Source organism: Heterodontus francisci, chromosome 3 (assembly GCF_036365525.1).
Source record: "Heterodontus francisci isolate sHetFra1 chromosome 3, sHetFra1.hap1, whole genome shotgun sequence".
Lineage (NCBI taxonomy): Eukaryota > Metazoa > Chordata > Chondrichthyes > Heterodontiformes > Heterodontidae > Heterodontus > Heterodontus francisci.
The window spans coordinates 140,686,872-140,705,836 of NC_090373.1; the positions used below are offsets into that span (position 1 = coordinate 140,686,872).

Here is an 18,965-nt window from a genome sequence, read left to right on the forward strand (position 1 = left end):
TGTCTCCTCCTCATCCTAGTGCCACATTTTAATTGAAAATGTTTGTGAGCCAAATTAGACCATTGTCAGCCATCTCCTTTTCAAGACTGAAAGTCTTTGCTCATTGCTCATAATTCAGTTTTCTGATGCAGTTATGTGACTTTTCTCAGAATTGCCTTAATGCTTGAAAATCTTCACTTGTGTACACTTGACAGTGCTAAGTTTAAGTATGGCTTCTCTACTGTTTGACTTATTATAGTTCACCATTGTTTGTTTTGTTTGTGCTGTTATTGAGTGTATTAAATAAGTAATAACCTCTAAATCACTTTCACCTTCACCTCTTGAGTATATTTTTTTTTAAATGTGCAGTACACAAAAGGAAAGATAGTTAGCACTTATGTAGCAATTTTAAGGCCTCAGGCTGTCCTAAAGTGCTTTTATATTCAGTTAAGTACATTTAAAGTGTGGTCACTGTTGTATTTTAGGAAACATGACAGCCAATTTACATACCGCAAGGTGCATGAACAGCAGTGGAAGAAATGGCTCTCTGCTTTTGGCATTGGTTGAGGTATAAACATTAGCCACGACATTAGTAGAGCTTCCCTGTTCCTCTTCGAGTAATGCCATGGGGTCCTTTATATCCATCCAAGAGCAAAAGGGGCTTCGATTTAATATCTCATCTCATCACATCAGAAAGATGCTTAAGTCAAGAAAAGTAGGAGCTGTCTTTTTATTGTGTGGGTAAAAAGCTAATCATTATGCTACCCTTCACCGTTTCAAATGATTATTTTAACAAAAAATTATTGTTCTCTTAAATAAACCTGTTTGAGGAGTATAGCTATGCCATAGTTATAGATAGTGCCTTTGATGCAAGGAACAGGTTTTATGTTTGACAATTATTGTTTCTAATATAGCTGAGATAAATTATTCTGATTGTGCTGTTGCTGCTGCTTATAAGAATCAATAGCTGAAAAATTGTCTTGATGCGCCACATCTAAGGTTAAAGTTTGTTTTGCAGATGATTATTGAGAAAATTATAGTAAACAGCCAAAAATGTGATAATTCAGAGTTGGGTCTATTTTAATTTTTTGTTTTTCTATTGATAAATTCAGATGTGTATTTTATATATGCAAATTATGCATTCTACCAGAGACACTTAGCTATTTGCCAATTATTTAGTTTAGAAATGCCATATTTTCTTCATGTGGCTCCCAGTAGTTTTTATTTTAAGCAATTTTTTTTAAAGCAGATTCTTCAGGTAAAGGTTGCAAACTCCTGGTCTAGATTATGTGCTGAAATCTCGAGTGGGAATTAAACCCAGAACACTCTGACTCGGAGGTGAAAGCATACCACCGAATCGAAGCTTACACCTTGCCATGCTAAATTTTAACTCACTGTTTTGCCCACCTAAATAGCTTCTGGGAAATATGAAAAATCTTATTACTCTGAAGTAGGTCTCTGCTACTTTTATTAAAGTTTGTCTGAATACAGTTTGCTATTTGAATGTTAGTAACAAAGTAGGGATGATGATGTGGTAAGTAGCGTGGGGCTACATTGCATGGGAAGCATGTAATGGATTTTTCAATTCATGTATTTTTTACAATAATATTCGAAGTAATATGGGGAAAGTGCCTTTTTTACTGTGAAATTTTGAAGATTTGGAATAGATATTATCAAAAGTAATAGTTTTACCACTGGGGGGCATTGTTCTGCTTGGCTAATATTGTATCTTTAATTGGTGTTTGAGCTTTCTGTTTGCCTGGGAGAACATTGGCTGCTGGGAGAGGTTCCTTTACAACTGATGAACTGAATTTCCTGCCACAGATAACTATTTACAGATGTCTTCTAGCTTTTAGATTTGGAGAAATGACGGATGTATGTCTTGGTCATGTTAGTTTGTCAAGTTTCTTTCAGTCACATGATTGAAGTCAGTAATTCAGACCAAACAACTACAGCCAAATACCTTGCTCCCTTTTTGGCGGCTTCAAAGCTGCCATTAACATTTCAGCAACATTGCCATTGTTGGCTAAAATTGCATGATATTCAGATTGCGTACAAGTGACAATGTTGACACAACAGTTTGTAAATGTACAGTGACACACACTGCACATCTAGCATGTAGTTTGGTATCCAGTGAATTTTTGATTTTTGCAAAGCTAGTATTCCCCCCCACCCCCAGCCTGGTAGGAGCAATTGAAAGGTGCATTGCTCTGGGCCGCACTCACGGGTCCAGACGCTGCAACTTGCTAAATACTTTACTTCCTACTCTTTTGCAGACCACAGATCTTTACCTACAGTAATTCACAGAAGAATCTAACTGAAGAATGAAACAATTTAACTGAAAAAGATCGTTGCAGGCAAAGGAGTATTTAATCTTTGACTTACAGAATATTATACATTCATTATAACATTGAAATGCAAGTTTTGGCTTTAATTTTACAATGCTAGTCAAATCCTGCATTTGAACCAAGTTGAATTTAATGTGTAATTTGCTTAAGGTCATGAGTGTCAAACACTGAAACATTAAAAAAAAACCAGATTTTGCATTGGTAATGATGGAACTCTCAATGTTCGCCATAATTACTCCACTGAAACTGACAGCAACTTCAGGTGTCCATATATGCACAGAATAATGCAGAAATCCAAAAGTTGCTGTCAGGATTGTGTTTCTCCAGAGGGTATGCTGTTGATGGACCCATAAACTGCAATCTGTGTGAAATGTATGAATTGTTGAGAACTTTTACTCTTGGATTGTTAGCCTCGCTGTATAAACCCTTGGAAAAGTTACACCTTGTTGAATAGTTTTTAACAGTGTATTAACTTCATAATTACTGCTGAATACCCTCAGTGGCCCGAAAAAGCGGATTATATTTGTGGCATGCCCCAATTTCTCCATAATGATTCCACACTTTTAAAGTTTATTATTTTAGCTTCTATTTTAATCCATTCGATCGTTCATTCATTTTGTTTGGAAATTTAAATTGCACGTGAAGGATATTAAGTGTTTTTTCACTGCTAGGTTTATTGTGTGTGAATACTTCAATGTAATTGTGAGCAAGCAGGTAAACAGCCATCACTGCTGCTGCATGCCTGATGATTCCCCTTGACTTGGTGCTAGAATTAAACTACTGTTGGGAAAAGGGAAAACCTTGCTCCAGAGACCAGTAGATCATTGTAGGCAGCTTCCTTTAAGCTTGGTGAATGTTGTTGCCACACCTCGTTCATCCTCTTTTTTTGGAAATTGTTGTGGACTACATCTTTGTGAAATTAATCATGTCTGGTAACAATATTTTTGCATAATGTCATATCTGAAGTTAACTGGATCTAAAATGCAGAAGAGTTTCCAGAATTTTCAGAAGGCATTTGATAAAGTGCCACATCAAAGGTCATTGCGGAAAATAAAAGCTTATGGTGTAAAGGATAACATTGGCATGGATAGTACTAGCTAACCGGAAACAGTAGGCATAAATGGGTCATTTTCTGGTTGGCAAGATGTAATGGGTGGTGTGCCACAGGGATCTGTGCTCGGGCTTCAACTTTTTACAATTTGTATAAGTGACTTGGATGAAGGGAGCGAAGGTATGGTTGCTAAATTTACTGATGACACAGGTAGGAAAGTAATAAAAACAAGAAATGCTGGAAATACTCAGCAGATCTGGCAGCATCTGTGGAGAGAGAAGCAGAGTTAACGTTTCAGGTAAGTGAACCTTCAAGTTGTGAAGAGGACATAAGGCTGCAAAGGGTTATAGATAAAAGCAAAATACTGCGGATGCTGGAAATCTGAAACAAAAACAAGAAATGCTGGATTCACTCAGCAGGTCTGGCAGCATCTGTGGAAAGAGAAGCAGAGTTAACGTTTCGGGTCAGTGACCCTTCTTCGGAAGGGTTATAGATAGGTTAGGTGAGTGGGCAAATATCTGGCAAATGGAGTATAATGTGAGAAAATGTGAAATTGTCCATTTTGGCAGGAAGAATATATATATTTTTTTTAAAATGCAGATTATCTAGAGAGATTGTTGAGCTCGTAGATGCAGAGGGATCTGGGTGTCCTAGTGCATGAATCGCAAAAGGTTAGTATATAGCACGTAATTAGGAAAGCTAATAAATGTTATTGTTTATTGCAAGGGCAATTGAATACAAAAGTAGGGAGGTTATGCTTCAGCTGTACAAGGCATTGGTGTAACTACATCTGGAGTACTGTGTACAGTATTGGTCCCTTTATATAAGGAAGGATGTAAATGCATTGGAAGCAGTACAGAGAAGGTTTACTAGACTAATACTTGGAATGGGTGGGTTGTCTTATGAGGAAAGCTTGGACAGGCTAGGCTTCTATCTGCTGGAGCTTAGAAGAGGAACAGGTGACTTGATCGAAACATATAAGATCCTGCGGGGTCTTGACGGGGTGTTTGTGGAAAGGATGTTTCTGCTTTTAGGAGAATCTAGAACTAGGGGTCACTGCTTAAAAATAAGGGGTCGCCCATTTAAGACACAGATGAGAAGAATTTTTTTTTCTCGGAGGGTACTGAGTCTTTGGAACTCTTCCTCAAAAGGTGGTGGAAGCACAGCCTTTGAATATTTTTAAGGCAGAGGTAGGTAGATTCTTGAGCAGGGGGGTGAATGGTTATCTGGGTAGGTGGGAATGTGGAGTTGAGGTTACAATCAGATCAGCCATGATCTTATTGAATGGCGGAGCAGGCTCGAGGGGCCAAGCGGCCTGCTCCTAGTTCGTATGTTTAAGGTTGCATTTTTAAAATGTATTCCATATTTCTAACCGCTTAGTGATGGCATGTAGCTGATGGAAATTTTAGTGGAGACATGCTTTAGTGATGACTCGCTCATGTTCGCTGTTACAAAACTAGATTTTAAGATGACATGCAAAGAGCAGTTATGGCAGAAAAACACCCTGTTTAGTTGATTCAAGCATAGAACTTCAGTTACAAAAGTAAAATACTGCGGATGCTGGAAATTTGAAATGAAAACAGAAAATGCTGGAAATACTGAACAGGTCTGGCAGCATCTGTGGAGAGAGAAACAAAGTTAATATTTCAGGCTACCAGAAATTTTAACAGTTTTTCTTTACAGATGTTGCCAGAACTGCTGAGTATTTCCAGCTTTCTCTATAGAAATTCACTTATTTTGTACAAAAACAGCTTTGCAAAGAGTACACTCAAAGCCAAGTAAGTTCAATATATTTTGCACTACATTTTAGTTATCTCAAAGTATATTATTTGTGGATTTGAGATGATGGAAAATGAGGTTATTCAAGTACATCCTCTTGAGGAGTTATACTGGATGATAAAATATTCAGACCTAATCCAAATAATGTAATACATCCTACTGACAAAAATCTAATTGTTTTTATTTTATACTTCTGAAACTGGTGTGCTTCTCATAGCTAACATATTTAGACCTAACACTAGTGACGGTGTTCGTTAAAAGCAAGTTTTTACATTTAAAATTTAAGGAAACAGTTTAATTCCTGATATTTATTATCTGATCAGGCTTTTAGGTTCACAGAAATTTATATGGCAACTTTGGAGCCTGAGAACACAATACTTAGTTGCAGTGCAGCTATATTTGTCCCTGACTTCTGAAATTCTGTTGCAATATTCTGTGATTGTTAGTGTTACAGTCATGGTCTTGTAAATTTCATCAAACTTTGTGTAATATATTGTTTTGCACAGCTATTGATTTCTAGGGGCAACCATAATTTTTTACACCGGATTCTCTTGTTTAAAATTCATTCCCAGGCCGTGGGTATCTCCGACAATTGATCTGTGGTTACTGTTGAGAAGGTGATGCTGAGGTGCTTTCTTAAACTGCTGCAGTTTGTGTGGTGAAGGTGCTTTCACAATGCTGTCGGATAAAAGAACAGCGATGGATGTCCAAGACCGAGTAGTGAGAGAGAGACTAGGAAGTGATGAAGTTTCCATGCATCTGCTGCCCTTATCCTTCTAGTTGGTGCAAGCTGGGGGTTTGTGAGGTTCTGTCTGAAGAAGCCTTGGTGAGTTACCATAGTGTACTCTGTAGATAGTATGCACTATAGGTATGAAAGTCTGTTGGTGGAGAGCGTTAAATGTTCCGGCTTGTAGACGAGTTGCCGATCAAGTGGGCTACTTTGACCTGGGTAGTCTCAAATGTCTTGAATGTTGTTGCAGCTGCATCCATCAGACTCTTCACTTGTGCCTGTATAGATGATAGGGAGACTTTCAGGAATTGAGAATTGAGCCACTCAATGCAAAATACATTGGACGTACTTCAGTCATGGTGTTTTGGCTGGCCCGTTTGAGTTTCGGGTTAATGGTGACCGGCACCCGCCCCCCCCCTCTCCCCCCGTGGCTGTTGGTGGATGAGGCACTGTTAGTAATGTCAGGGGTTGTTGATTGGATTCTTTAGCAAACCTAGAAGTGAGTTTCTTTTTAAAGCCTATTGCTGCTGTTATCATTCAGACATATTAAGTCAAATGTGCTTTTTTAAAAAAAAAAATAGTCTTTGCATTGAGGTAGTTAAGTGACAGATGATGAGCTGTTTCTCTTAGGGTTTCGGGACCCTTTAGGAGCAGGGTTGAGACTGCCAAAAATCTTTTTACATGGAACTTTATAGCCAATATAGAAAGAAAAGTTGCATTCTGTCACTACCGTAACTTGCGTTTGTAGCGCCTTTTTAGCATAGGAAAATCTCAAATCATTTTGAGGTGTAATAAGCACTGAGCCAAAAGTGGAAATGCATTCAAATGCTTGGTCAAAGTGTTGGATTTTAAGGAAGGTCTTAAAGGGGGAGTGGGAGGTGGAAGGTTTGAATTATGAATTCAGAGCGTGGAAACTATGCACCCTAAGGCACAGCCAGCAATAGTTAGAGGAATAAAAGCAAAATACTGCCGATGCTGGAAATCTGAAATAACAAGAAATGCAGGAAATATTCAAGTCTGGCAGCATCTGTGGAGAGAGAAGCAGAGTTAACGTTTCAGGTCAGTGACCCTTCATCAGAACCTGCTGAGTATTTCCTGCATTTCTTGTTTTTATAATAGTGGAATGAAGGCGGTAGTATTGTATGACTAGAGGAGGTTAGAGATATATGGGGGCTAAGCCATGAAGATTTAACCTTGAATGAAAATTTTTAATTTCAGGTGTTGGACTAGTTGGGTCAGTGAGGACAGGTAATGAGCAAGTGAGATTTGATGTGTAAGATACAGGAAGCGGAGTTTTGGATGTTTATGGAGAGTGGAGGATAGAAGGGCGGCCAGTAGAATTGCCGTGCCTGAAGGTCAGAAAAACGGATGAATTTTTCAACAGTAGATGGGTTTAGAGAGGGGCAGAGACGGATAATAAGGAGTTGGATGTAGAGTATCTGCGATGGAAAGAATATAGGGCAGAAGCGAACAGTATGGTTTAGCTTTATCGAGATAAAGGCTGGGGATGGGAATGAAATCTAGCGAGGGTACTTAATTTGTCGTTCGAATTGAAGGTGATGGGTTAGGTAGTCTTGGTTAACTGGAGAACAGTTCGGAGATAGTGGAAGGACCAAGTAATGTGGTGGAGCGATAGAACTGAGGGCACATGAAAGAAAATCGTTCATACATGTATTTTAAAACTTCTCTCCAGTTTCATACAGGGGTGTAGTATACTAGGGTAGTTGCTATGTAGTGCACGTGCTGCAAACAGCTGCTGGTTAAGAGACCAGGATGATTTAATTATCCATTAGGTTTCAGGGGTACTTTTCAAATACAATGTTGGGCCTTGCCATTTTTGGAGAGGTAGTTAATGCTGATTTGTCATCCTCATTGAGTTTCTTGACTGGTGAAACTGCTGGAAATCCAGAGCAGGTCAGTCAGCATCTGTAAAAAGATGGATTATGATGCTTCATCTATGCACCCTTCATCAGAATTCCTGATGGCTGATGCACACAGTTACTGACGTCCCTCTGAGCACAGCATTTTCTGTTTCTATTTGAGATTGTAGCAGTTGCAGCTTTTTCCTTTTATTTGTCAGTTGTTTCGATTTTTCAAAAATAGGCCTAGTACTTGCATTCCAGGTTAGATCCATAGATGGTGGTTGCAAGGGAGGTGGTTCTTCACATTGAGGAGATATATTATCTTGCAACTATCAACAACAGCTACTTGTATTTAGCAGCTTTAACATAATAAACCACCCCAAGGCACTTCACAAAAGTGTTACGAGGCAAAATTTGACACCCAGCCACTTGGAGATATTGGGGCAGATGACCAAAAACTTGGTCAAAGAAGGTAGGCTTTAAGCGCCTTAAAGGAGGAAGGAGAGTATTGGGGATGGAGTTTTAGAGCTTGGGGCCTTGGCAGCTGAAGACACAGCCACCAATGGTAGAGCAATTAAAACATTGTGTACTCGAGGCTGGAATTCGATCAGTGCAGATATCTTGTGGGGCTAGTGGAGATTAGAGATGGGGTGGGGGGCGGAGTCCATGAGGTTTTTGAAAAGAAGCATAAGAATTTTATTATTCAGGCATTGCTTAACTGGGAGCTGATGTATGTCAGCAAGCACAGTGGTGATGCGTGACCGACGCGGTGTGATGTACGATGGGCAGCAGAGTTTTGGATGACCAGGTTGTGGAGGGTAGAATGGAGGCCAGCTAGGAGTGCGTAGGATGAAAGGATGAGTTGAGACAGATGGAATTGGGCAATGTTGGAGGTGGAAAAAGGCAGTCTTAGTGATTATATGGATGTGAGGTTGCAAGCTCGTCTTAGGATCAGATATGACACCAATGTTGCGAACAGTCTGGTTCAGCCTCATAATTGTCAGGGAGAGGAATGGTGTCAGTGGCCAGGGAACGGAGTTTGTCATGGGGACCAAAAATAATGATTTGGGTCTTCCCAGTATTAGAATATATATTGGTGCCTGTTGCTCTGATGTGCCTTTTGTCAGGGAGGGGAGTAGATGGAAGGAGGGGTGGTTCAATCCTTACCAACATAATACCAGCAGGTGTTAGCTTGGAACTGCAGGATTCGAGGGTTGCAATATGTGCTGTGATTGTTGCCTGGGAAGGTTGAATGAGGGGGCAGGAAATATAAATGGTGGGGTGGTCCATTATCCTGATCAAGCTGTTGTATATTCTGCTGCAAGTGGTAATTTAAAGACCTGCTTGCTTTGTTTTCTGGTGGCTTAGATATAATTCTCAGACTTCTTTGTTACCAGCTATCTAATAATGATTCTAGCATTTTCCCCACTATTCTCCAGTTAACTGGCCTATATTTCCCTGTTTTCTCTCTCCCTCCTTTCTTGAATAGCAGGGTTACATTTGCCAGCTTCCAATCAATGGGTACCGTTGGAGAATCGAGAGAATTCTGGAAGATCAGTAACAATGTCGACACTATCTCTGCAGCCACGTCTTTTAAAACCCAAGGATGTAGGCCATCAGGTCCAGTGGGATTTGTCGACTTTTCGTCCCATTAATTTCTCCAATACTTAAAAGTTCCTCACTCTCATTAGACCCCCTGTCTTCTACTGTGTACAAAATATGTGTTTAACATCTCTGTCATTTCCTCCTCCTTCAGTATCATTTCTCCTGTCTTGGTCTCTAAGGGACCTATATTTACTTTCACTAATGTTTTCATTTTTACATACTTGTAAAGAAACTCTTAACTGTTTTAATATTTCTTGACTAGTTACACTCAATCTATTTTCTCCTCCTTCCTCAATTTCTTGGTCATCCTTTGCTGATTTCTGAAACCCTCTTGATCCTCAGGTACGTTTTTGGCAACATTTTTAAGTCTCTTCTAATCTAATGCTATTTTTAGCCACAGTTGGACCCCATTTCCCGTGAAGTATTTATTCCTCAAGGGAATGTATGTATGTTGGGAATTATGAATTTCTTTAAATGTTTGCCATTGCTTATCAATCATTATGACTTTTAGTCTAATTTCCCAGTCTGTCGTAACCAACTTGCCCCTTGTACCTACATGATTGGTTACATTTAAGACCCTAGTTTCAGACTTAACCAGATCAGTCTCAAACTCTGTATGAAATTCTTCATCGTATGATCACACTCTTCCCCAGAGGATCTTTTGCCATAAGATTACTAATTAACCCTTTCTCATTGCACAGCACTAGACCTAAAATAGCCTGTTCCCTGTTGGTTCTTTGCATATTGTTCTAGAAATCTGTCCTCCAGACTCATTTTGCCAATTTGGTTTGCCCGGTCTATATCGAATTGAAATCCCCACAGTACTTGCATACCCTTGCATGCTCCTCATTTCCTGATTTATACTCCGTCCAACACTATAACTAGTATTAGGGGGCATATAAGCTAATCCTGTCCTTGCTTTCTGCCCTTGTTATTTCTTAGCTCCACCCATACTGATTCCACATTCTGATTTTCTAGGCCAAGATCCTTTCTCACTTCTTTCTGGACCTCCATCCTTTGTAGCAAGGGTTACTTTCCCAACCTTGGTCACTCTGTAACCATGTCTGAGTACTGGTTACTAGATCAAACCCATTTATCTCTATTTATTTATTTTCATTTATTTAGAGATACAGCACTGAAACAGGCCCTTCGGCCCACCGAGTCTGTGCCGACCATCAACCACCCATTTATACTAATCCTACACTAATTCCATATTCCTACCACATCCCCACCTGTCCCTCTATTCCCCTATCACCTACCTATACTGGGGGCAATTTATAATGGCCAATTTACCTATCAACCTGCAAGTCTTTTGGTGGGAGGAAACCGGAGTACCCGGCGAAAACCCACGCAGACACAGGGAGAACTTGCAAACTCCACACAGGCACTACCCAGAATTGAACCCGGGTCGCTGGAGCTGTGAGGCTGCGGTGCTAACCACTGTGCCGCCCATTTGTGCAATTAATTCATCTATCCTGTTAGGAATGCTTTTTGTGTTCAGATAGTACCTCTAACTGTAACATTTTGCAACTTTTCTCTGGTGTGACCTCAGTCACTAATGCGCTAATATTTGTTAAAAATCGCCATCGCTTCCCAACACACTCTACTTGATTTTCACCCAAGCTGTTTCTTTGCTCTACATCCTTGACTTTTACATAAAATATACAGCATAAACAGGCCATTTGACAAAACCAGTCCACAGCAGCTTTTATGCTGCACTCAAGTCTTCTGCCATCCTTCTTCCTCTAACTCCATTCAAAATTTTCTCTTCAGAATTATAAATTTATCCAAAAGCCTGGTCAAAGGTAGGTTTTAAGGAGCATCTTAAAGGAGCAGGAAAGACGGGGAGAGAATTGCAAAGCATAGGGTCCTGGCAGCTGAAAGCACAGTGGGAGTGATGAAAATCAGGAGTGCACAAGAGGCTAGAATTAGCGAAGCACAGAAATCTTGAAGGCTTGTAGGGCTGGAGTAGTTTAGAGATAGATAGGGGGCGAGGCCATGGAGGCATGTGGGGCAAAAGAGGATTTAAAAAAGGATAATGTCTGACTGGGAGCCAGCGTAGGTCATTGAGCGTAGGGGTGATAAGTGAACGTGAGTTAAGATACAAATGTGAGGTAATGCATTTTGGAAGGTCTAATGCAGGTGGGAAGTATACAGTAAATGGCAGAACCCTTAGGAGTATTGACAGGCAGAGAGATCTGGGCGTACAGGTCCACAGGTCACAAAGTGGCAACGCAGGTGGATAAGGTAGTCAAGAAGGCATACGGCATGCTTGCCTTCATCGGTCGGGGCATTGAGTATAAAAATTGGCAAGTCATGCTGCAGCTGTACAGAACTTTAGTTAGGCCACACTTAGAATATTGCGTGCAATTCTGGTCGCCACACTACCAGAAGGACGTGGAGGCTTTAGAGAGGGTACAGAAGAGGTTTACTAGGATGTTACAAAAACAAGAAATGCTGGATTCACTCAGCAGGTCTGGCAGCATCTGTGGAAAGAGAAGCAGAGTTAACGTTTCGGGTCAGTGACCCTTCTTCGGAAGAAGGGTCACTGACCCGAAACGTTAACTCTGCTTCTCTTTCCACAGATGCTGCCAGACCTGCTGAGTGAATCCAGCATTTCTTGTTTTTGTTTCAGATTTCCAGCATCCGCAGTATTTTGCTTTTATTTTACTAGGATGTTGCCTGGTCTGGAGGGCATTAGTATGAGGAGAGGTTGGAAAAACTCGGTTTGTTTTCACTGGAACGACAGCGGTGGAGGGGTGACATGATAGAGGTTTACAAAGTTATGAGTGGCATGGACAGAGTGGATAGTCAGAAACTTTTTCCCCAGGGTGGAAGAGTCAGTTACTAGGGGACATAGGTTTAAGGTGAGAGGGGCAAAGTTTAGAGGCCATGTGCGAGGCAAGTTCTTTACACAGAGGATGGTGAGTGCCTGGAACTTGCTGCCAGGGGAGATGGTGGGAGCGGGTACGATAATGACGTTTAAGAGGCATCTTGACAAATACATGAATAGGATGGGAATAGAGGGATACGAAGCCCGGAAGTGCAGAAGGTTTTAGTTTAGGCAGGCATCAAGATCAGCGCAGGCCTGGAGGGCCGAATGGTCTGTTCCTGTGCTGTACTGTTCTTTGATGCATGCAGCAGAGTTTTGGATGAGCACAATTTTATGTTCAGTTGAAGATGGAAGGCTGGCCATGAATGTGTTGAAATAATTAAGCTCAGAGGTAACAAAGGCATGGATGAGGGTTTTAGCAGTAGATGAGCTGAGGCAGTGTCTGAATCTGGCAATGTTACCAGTCCAACAGGTAAAAAGAAAGTGGGGGACCACTAACAGGTTATTAATTTATTCAGGTCAATGTGTGTGCTGGTCATGGTGGGAGCCCCAAGCTTTTATGTGTTGGTTGGTGAGCTCAGACGTCCTAATTGAGTCAAGTCTTTGCTAAGTTTGAACCAAGCGCAGAGGTGAAACAGCAGTGTGTACACCTGTTACTCGAACCAGTCCTTGCTACTGTCGAATATTTTTAATTGCTTTCATGCTTCTGTTTTCTACATTTGAGAATAAAGTAATCCAGTAATAGTAGTCTGGCCAATTAGTGCCCCATCAGTCAAATCTCAATCATCAGCAAAGTGGTGGGAGGTGTTATCAACAGTGTTAGCTAGTGGCACTTGCTCACCGATGCTTTGTTTGGGTTCTGCCTGGACCACTTGACTCAGCCTTGGTCTAATCACAGACAAAAGAGCTGAATTCAGGTGATGAGGTGAGAGTGACTGCCCTTGACATCAAGGCAACATTTGTCTGTATCATCAGGGAGCCATAGCAAAACTGAAGTTGATGGGAATTGAGGGGAAATTTCTCTACTGGTTGGAGTCCTAACCCCACACAAAGGAAGATGATTGTCGTTGTTGGAGGCCAATCATCTCAGCCCCAGGACATGGCTGCAAGAGTTCCTCAGGGCAGTGTCCTTGGTCCTGCCATCATCAGCTGTTTCATCAATAATCTTCCTTCCAACACGAGTCCAAAAGTGGGTTATTTGTTGATTGTGCAATGTTCAGTTCCATTTGCAACCCTTCAGATAATAAAGTAGTCTGTGCCCACATGCGTCAAGACCAAGATAATGATCAGGAGTGAGCTGATATGTGGCAAGTAACTTTTGTGCCAGTGAATGACAATCTCCAACGAAAGAGAGCTACCTCCCCATGCCATTAAATGGCATTATCATTGTCAATTCCCCCACTGTCAACATCCTGGGGGGGGTCACCATTGGTCAGTAACAACTGAACCAGCCATACACATATACTGTGGCTTAAAGAGCAGTTCAGAGATTGAGTATGCTGTGGCAAGTAACTCACCTCCTGACTCCACAAAGCCTTTCTACCAATTACAAGGCACAAGCCAGAAGAGTGAAGGAATACTGTCCCCTTCCCTCCAATAGCACAATGGAAGCTCGACACCATCCAGGACAAAGCAACCAGATTGATTGGCGCACCAGCCACCAGCATAAAAGTTCATTCCCTGCACCACCCTTTTAGCAATATGTACCATCTGCAAGATGCATAGCAGAAACTTGCCAAGGTTTCTTCAACAGAACTTATCAAACCTGTGACCTCGACCACCTAGAAGAACAAGCACGTGGGAACACCACCATTTCCTATGTTCTCCAAGTTGCACACCATTGAGTTGGAAATATGTTATTGTTCCTTGATTCCAGCTTGGTCAAAATCTTGGAACTTCCTAACAGCACTGTGGGAGTACGTTCACCACTTGGTTCAAGAAAGCATCTCCCCATCACCACCTCTAGGGAAATTAGGAGCATGCAGTAAACGTTAGTTATATCCTGTTGCTCAAGACCAGAATTGTGGTACTATTTTTAAAAGCAATATTTAGCCATCAAAATAAAGTTGAATATTGATGGAGAATAAACAACAAATGAACATACGAATTAGGAGCAGGAGTAGGCCACTCGGCCGCTCACGCCTGCTCTGCCATTCAATAAGATCGTGGATGATCTGATTGCAACCTTAACAAATTCCCTCCTACCCCTGATAAACTTTCACCTCCTTGCTTACCAAGAATCTGTCTACTCTGTCTTAAAAATATTCAAAGACTCACGACTGAGAAAAAAATTTCTCCATCTCTGTCTTAAATGGCCGTCCCCTTATTTTAAAGCAGTGATGCCTAGTTCTAGATTCTCCCACAAGGGGAAACGTCCTTTCCACATCCACCCTGTCAAGGCCCCTCAGGATCTTGTGTTTCAATCAAGTCGCCCTTACCCTTCTAAACTCCAGTGGATACAAGCCTAGCTTGTCTAACCTTTCCTCCTAAGACAACCCGCCCATTCCAGATATTAGTCTAGTTAACCTTCTCTGAACTGCTTCCAATGTATTTACATCTTTCCTTAAATAGGGAGACCAATACTGTACACAGTACTCCAGATGTAGTCTCACCAATGCCCTGTTTAACTGAAGCATAACCTCCCCTACTTTTGTATTCAATTCCCCTCAGAATGAACAGTAACATTCTATTGGCTTTCCTAATTGCTTGCTGAACCTGCATAGTAACTTTTTGCAATTCATGCACTAGGATGCTCATCCCTCTGCATCTGAGTTCTGCAACTCTTCTCCATTTAGATAATATGCTTTTTTTATATATTCTTCCTGCCAAAATAGACGTTCACATTTTCTCTCAGCTCACAGTTGCTTACTCATAGCCATTATCTAGACTTCTGATCTGATATTGCTTTAAAAATTGTATTTTTCTTTTAACAGCTGTCAAACGTTTAATGAAAGAAGCGCAAGAACTGAAAAACCCAACAGAACAATACCATGCACAGCCTTTGGAGGTAAGACTGGCAGAAACTTCAAAACTAACCACAATTATTTGGAGTCTATGTTTTTTGCTGATGGAGTGGAGAAGTGAAATCCCATCTCATAATACTAACACGCATGCACAGACACCATTTCTGTGTGGTCCAGCAGGTGAGCTTTTTCCTCCGTCCTCTGGTTACTGCTCACTGAATTTAAAATGCATTTTGATGTTTTCTGTCTTCCTTCCCTCACCCCCTCTCTACTATGGAAGTACTTTGCTGCCTGCTCTTCTTTTAAAATTTCCCCTCAATTTGCTAGGTTTATATGAGAAAACTGGCTGGAATGAATTACAGACAACGCCTTCTTGAAGTTGAGACTTGTTAATCTGTTTTGGGGGGGGCGGGTGTGGGGGTGGTGGTGGGGTGGAGACACGGTGGCATAGTGGTAATGTCAGTGGACGAGTAATCCTGGGGACGTGGGTTCAAATCCTACCATGGCAGCTGATGGGATTTAATTTCGATTAATTAATAAATCTGGAATTGAAAGCTAGTCTCAGTAATGGTGCCATGAAGCTATCAATTGTCATAAAAACCCATCTGGTTCACTTTAGGGATGTCCTTTAGGGAAGGAAAGCTGCTGTCTTTACCTGGTCTGGCCTACATGTGACTCCAGATCCATAGCAATGTGGTTGACTCTCAACTGCCCTCTGAAGTGGCCTAGCAAGCCATTCAGTTGTCAGTGCGCCATTTTCCCCCATTCTCTTGGCCAATCTGGACATAGCAGCGGACGCCTTTCCCATGCGCTTGTTGATTTCTGCATTTGAGAGACAAGTTACTGGTAATAGTTGAACTCTTGAACCACTTCCAGAGTGTGGTCACCGATATTGATGGATGGAGCAATTCTGACGTCCTGTCTCATGACGTTCGTTGAGACTGATGGTTAGGCCAAATTCGTTGCAGGCAGCCGCCACCACCTTCAACATTCACTCCCTCTACCACTGATGCACAGTGGCAGCAGTGTGTACCAGCTACAAGATGCTTGGCAGCAAAAACCTAGTTGAACTTCTTGCACAGGTTGCTAATATTGTAGATGAGTAAGTGTCTATAGATGTTTATATGGACTTCCAGAAGATATTCAATAAGGTTCCACACAGGAGACTGTTCGCAAAAATTAAAATGTATGGAATTGGAGGCAACCTATCAGCATGGGTAGGGAATTAGTTTGAAGGTAGGAGACAGAGTAGGCTCAGTTTAGCAGAATGTGACTGGTGGTGTCCCCCAGTGATCTGTACTGGGGCTTAGTTTTTCACTATATTAATCAATGGCTTTCTTCAAAGGTACTTTTTCTTTTTTTTCTTTCCTTTATCGATGCTATTTGGGGCCACCTTCCCATGGCAGTAAAGCTGATACCAAGCGTGCTTTTAGGTGTGGTCTTGCACCACAGTGTGATGATGCCCTATGCATTGTTACCAATTTTTGTTTTATACAGTAGTTGCCAGCAACTATACTATTGATCCTTTGTTCTTGTGGGTATGTAAAAAATATAATGGCGCAGATAATACCATAATAATGGCGAGGCTGTCGGTGCTTGCCGTTATTATGGGGTAAATCTGACAGCAACGTCTGGAATCCGCACCCGCACAGTTAAACACAGAAATCCAGTAGTTGCTGTCTGGAGATAACTTGCTCATCCACAGTGTGCTGTTGCAGCCCTTGCTGATGGACTTAGCACTGATATCAATGTAATAGCGTCAACTTGGGATTCTTGCCCACTAGTTCCATACTGAAAACAGCTGGAAAAGTTAAGACTAGTGCATTTAGGAGTAAGTGAGTTTTTAACTATGTAATAAGTGGTAGTTACTGCTGAACAATCTCTGATTCTGCAACATTTTTTTTTAAGTGCGGAGTCTCATTCTCTCCAGAAAATTAATGTTGGATTTTAATTTTTTTTAGTTTTTGTTTGTCTTTTATCTCTCCCTTAATCACATCTATATTTCCCAAATATTATTTTGTTTTCTGTACATCATTTTAAATCTGATTTATATTTTCTACTTTATACTTTCTGGTTTGGACTTTGCATGTCTAAATGAGGATACTTCACTCTAATTGGATGATGCCACAGATCCCTTTTGTAGAGGCCGCCAGGCTGGAAAAGACACTGTGTTAGTGGAATCTCTGCTAACAAACCTGTGAAAAGTCTGGGAAGTTGTCAGCGAGGTGGGTGGCAAAAGCCATTCCTTTGCTGCTGAGAACAAAATCTGGGCCATTGTAACCCAATAACAGTTTGTAAAAGTTAGGGTAGAGATTGCTTATCTCCTTTACTGACTGCTTGCATATTGCAGATAAATGTTTGCATGCATGTTTGTACATTGTGACTTATCTTTGCTTATGATTCAACCTCATAATTTGAACAATGGTCAGATTTCTATTCAGTTTTTAAACATTTTTGTTGTTTGTTGCTTTTAGGATAATCTCTTTGAATGGCATTTCACTGTCCGGGGTCCTCCAGACTCTGATTTTGATGGTGGTGTTTACCATGGCCGAATTGTGCTTCCACCGGAATATCCCATGAAACCACCTAGCATTATTCTCTTAACGGTAAGACTATTTTAAGTTTCTTGAAGTAATGTGATATTGAGTTCGTATCTATATAGAACAATGGAACTCTTTGTTAAAAACGGTCCTTACTCTTGCATTCATTTCAGTTGTTGCACTCAGCTTTATAATTTTGTTCCCTTCATGTAAAATTCACTTGGTTCTCAGATTAGTTTACTGTTTTGTCATGCCACAGAGTGGGTTGTTACAGGTTTGTGCCTGACTCCTAATATGCAGAGTTCTGTCTTTGTCAAGACCTTTTCCCTGAGAAGGTAAAAATCTGTTATTCGCAGAGAACACCCTCATACAAAATATGGCAGCTGGTTACATGGCAGCATAACAGTATTTAGTATCCTTTTTCAAAGAGTCATGTGAGATGCTAACGTGTTGCATCTTATGTGGTGTGCAGTATATTTTGATCCCAAATGTTGGATTCACAATTAGCATGCTGGGCATTGGACCAACATGAAAAAATATTAGCATCCATCAGGCGTGATAGACAGACACTCATCGATTCCTGAAACATGCACAGGCTTTTTTTCTTTAACTATTAGTTTTTGAGCAAAGTGTCAGTGTCGTGTGAAATGCCACTAGTTGGGGAAGGAAATTGATGTGGTACGGTGGGCATATTGTAAGGTTATTTTAACACTCCCTCTACATGTGTCTGGTAAACATCGTCCCTGGTGATCTTTATGTAACCACCTTGTTCAGCCTTTCACCAATAGTTGGGGTTAAGCAGCAAAGCCTGTGTTTCCAGAATTCTATAGAATTTAAGCTTAATCTGCCCCAGTTGTATTCAGCAGCTTTCTCAATGCTGCTGAGGTGTGAAAAGAGCTGATCTATTTGTTTATTTTCTCCAATGTATGAAAATGCTCATTTTATAAATTTCCAAACCCACAGATGCAGTCAGTGCTCTTTTTAAAACTCTTGTGTATATATAAAGCATATTTGGAAGTCTTTCAAGATGGCTCCTGGGCTGGAAGCTCCCTAGGAAGCTCCCTTGCTGTTCAACTCTATCCATGGCCATCTGCTCCCATCCCTAACGTTTTCTCCCCCAATCTGCCCTCTTAAACTGTTTAAATTCCCCTGGCTCTTTAAATCAGTTCATTTTAGCCCTATCTAAAAGTTAACAGTTAGTTTAGTGTATGTTACCTGGGCCCACTGCCCTCCCCCAGCCACACCTGCTCTTTGTTTTCTCAATGAAATTGATCC

The 18,965-nt window shown here is 41.0% G+C and overlaps 1 protein-coding gene across 1 annotated transcript in view; it reads left to right on the plus strand.

The window, feature by feature from the left end:
- Positions 1 to 18,965, plus strand: part of ube2j1 (ubiquitin-conjugating enzyme E2, J1) — a 58,045-nt gene that overhangs the window by 8,882 nt on the left and 30,198 nt on the right. Inside the window, exons 2-3 of the mRNA XM_068026592.1 lie at positions 15,121 to 15,194; positions 17,625 to 17,756. Coding sequence (XP_067882693.1) covers positions 15,121 to 15,194; positions 17,625 to 17,756 — 206 coding nt within the window. The remainder of the gene's footprint in view (positions 1 to 15,120; positions 15,195 to 17,624; positions 17,757 to 18,965) is intronic.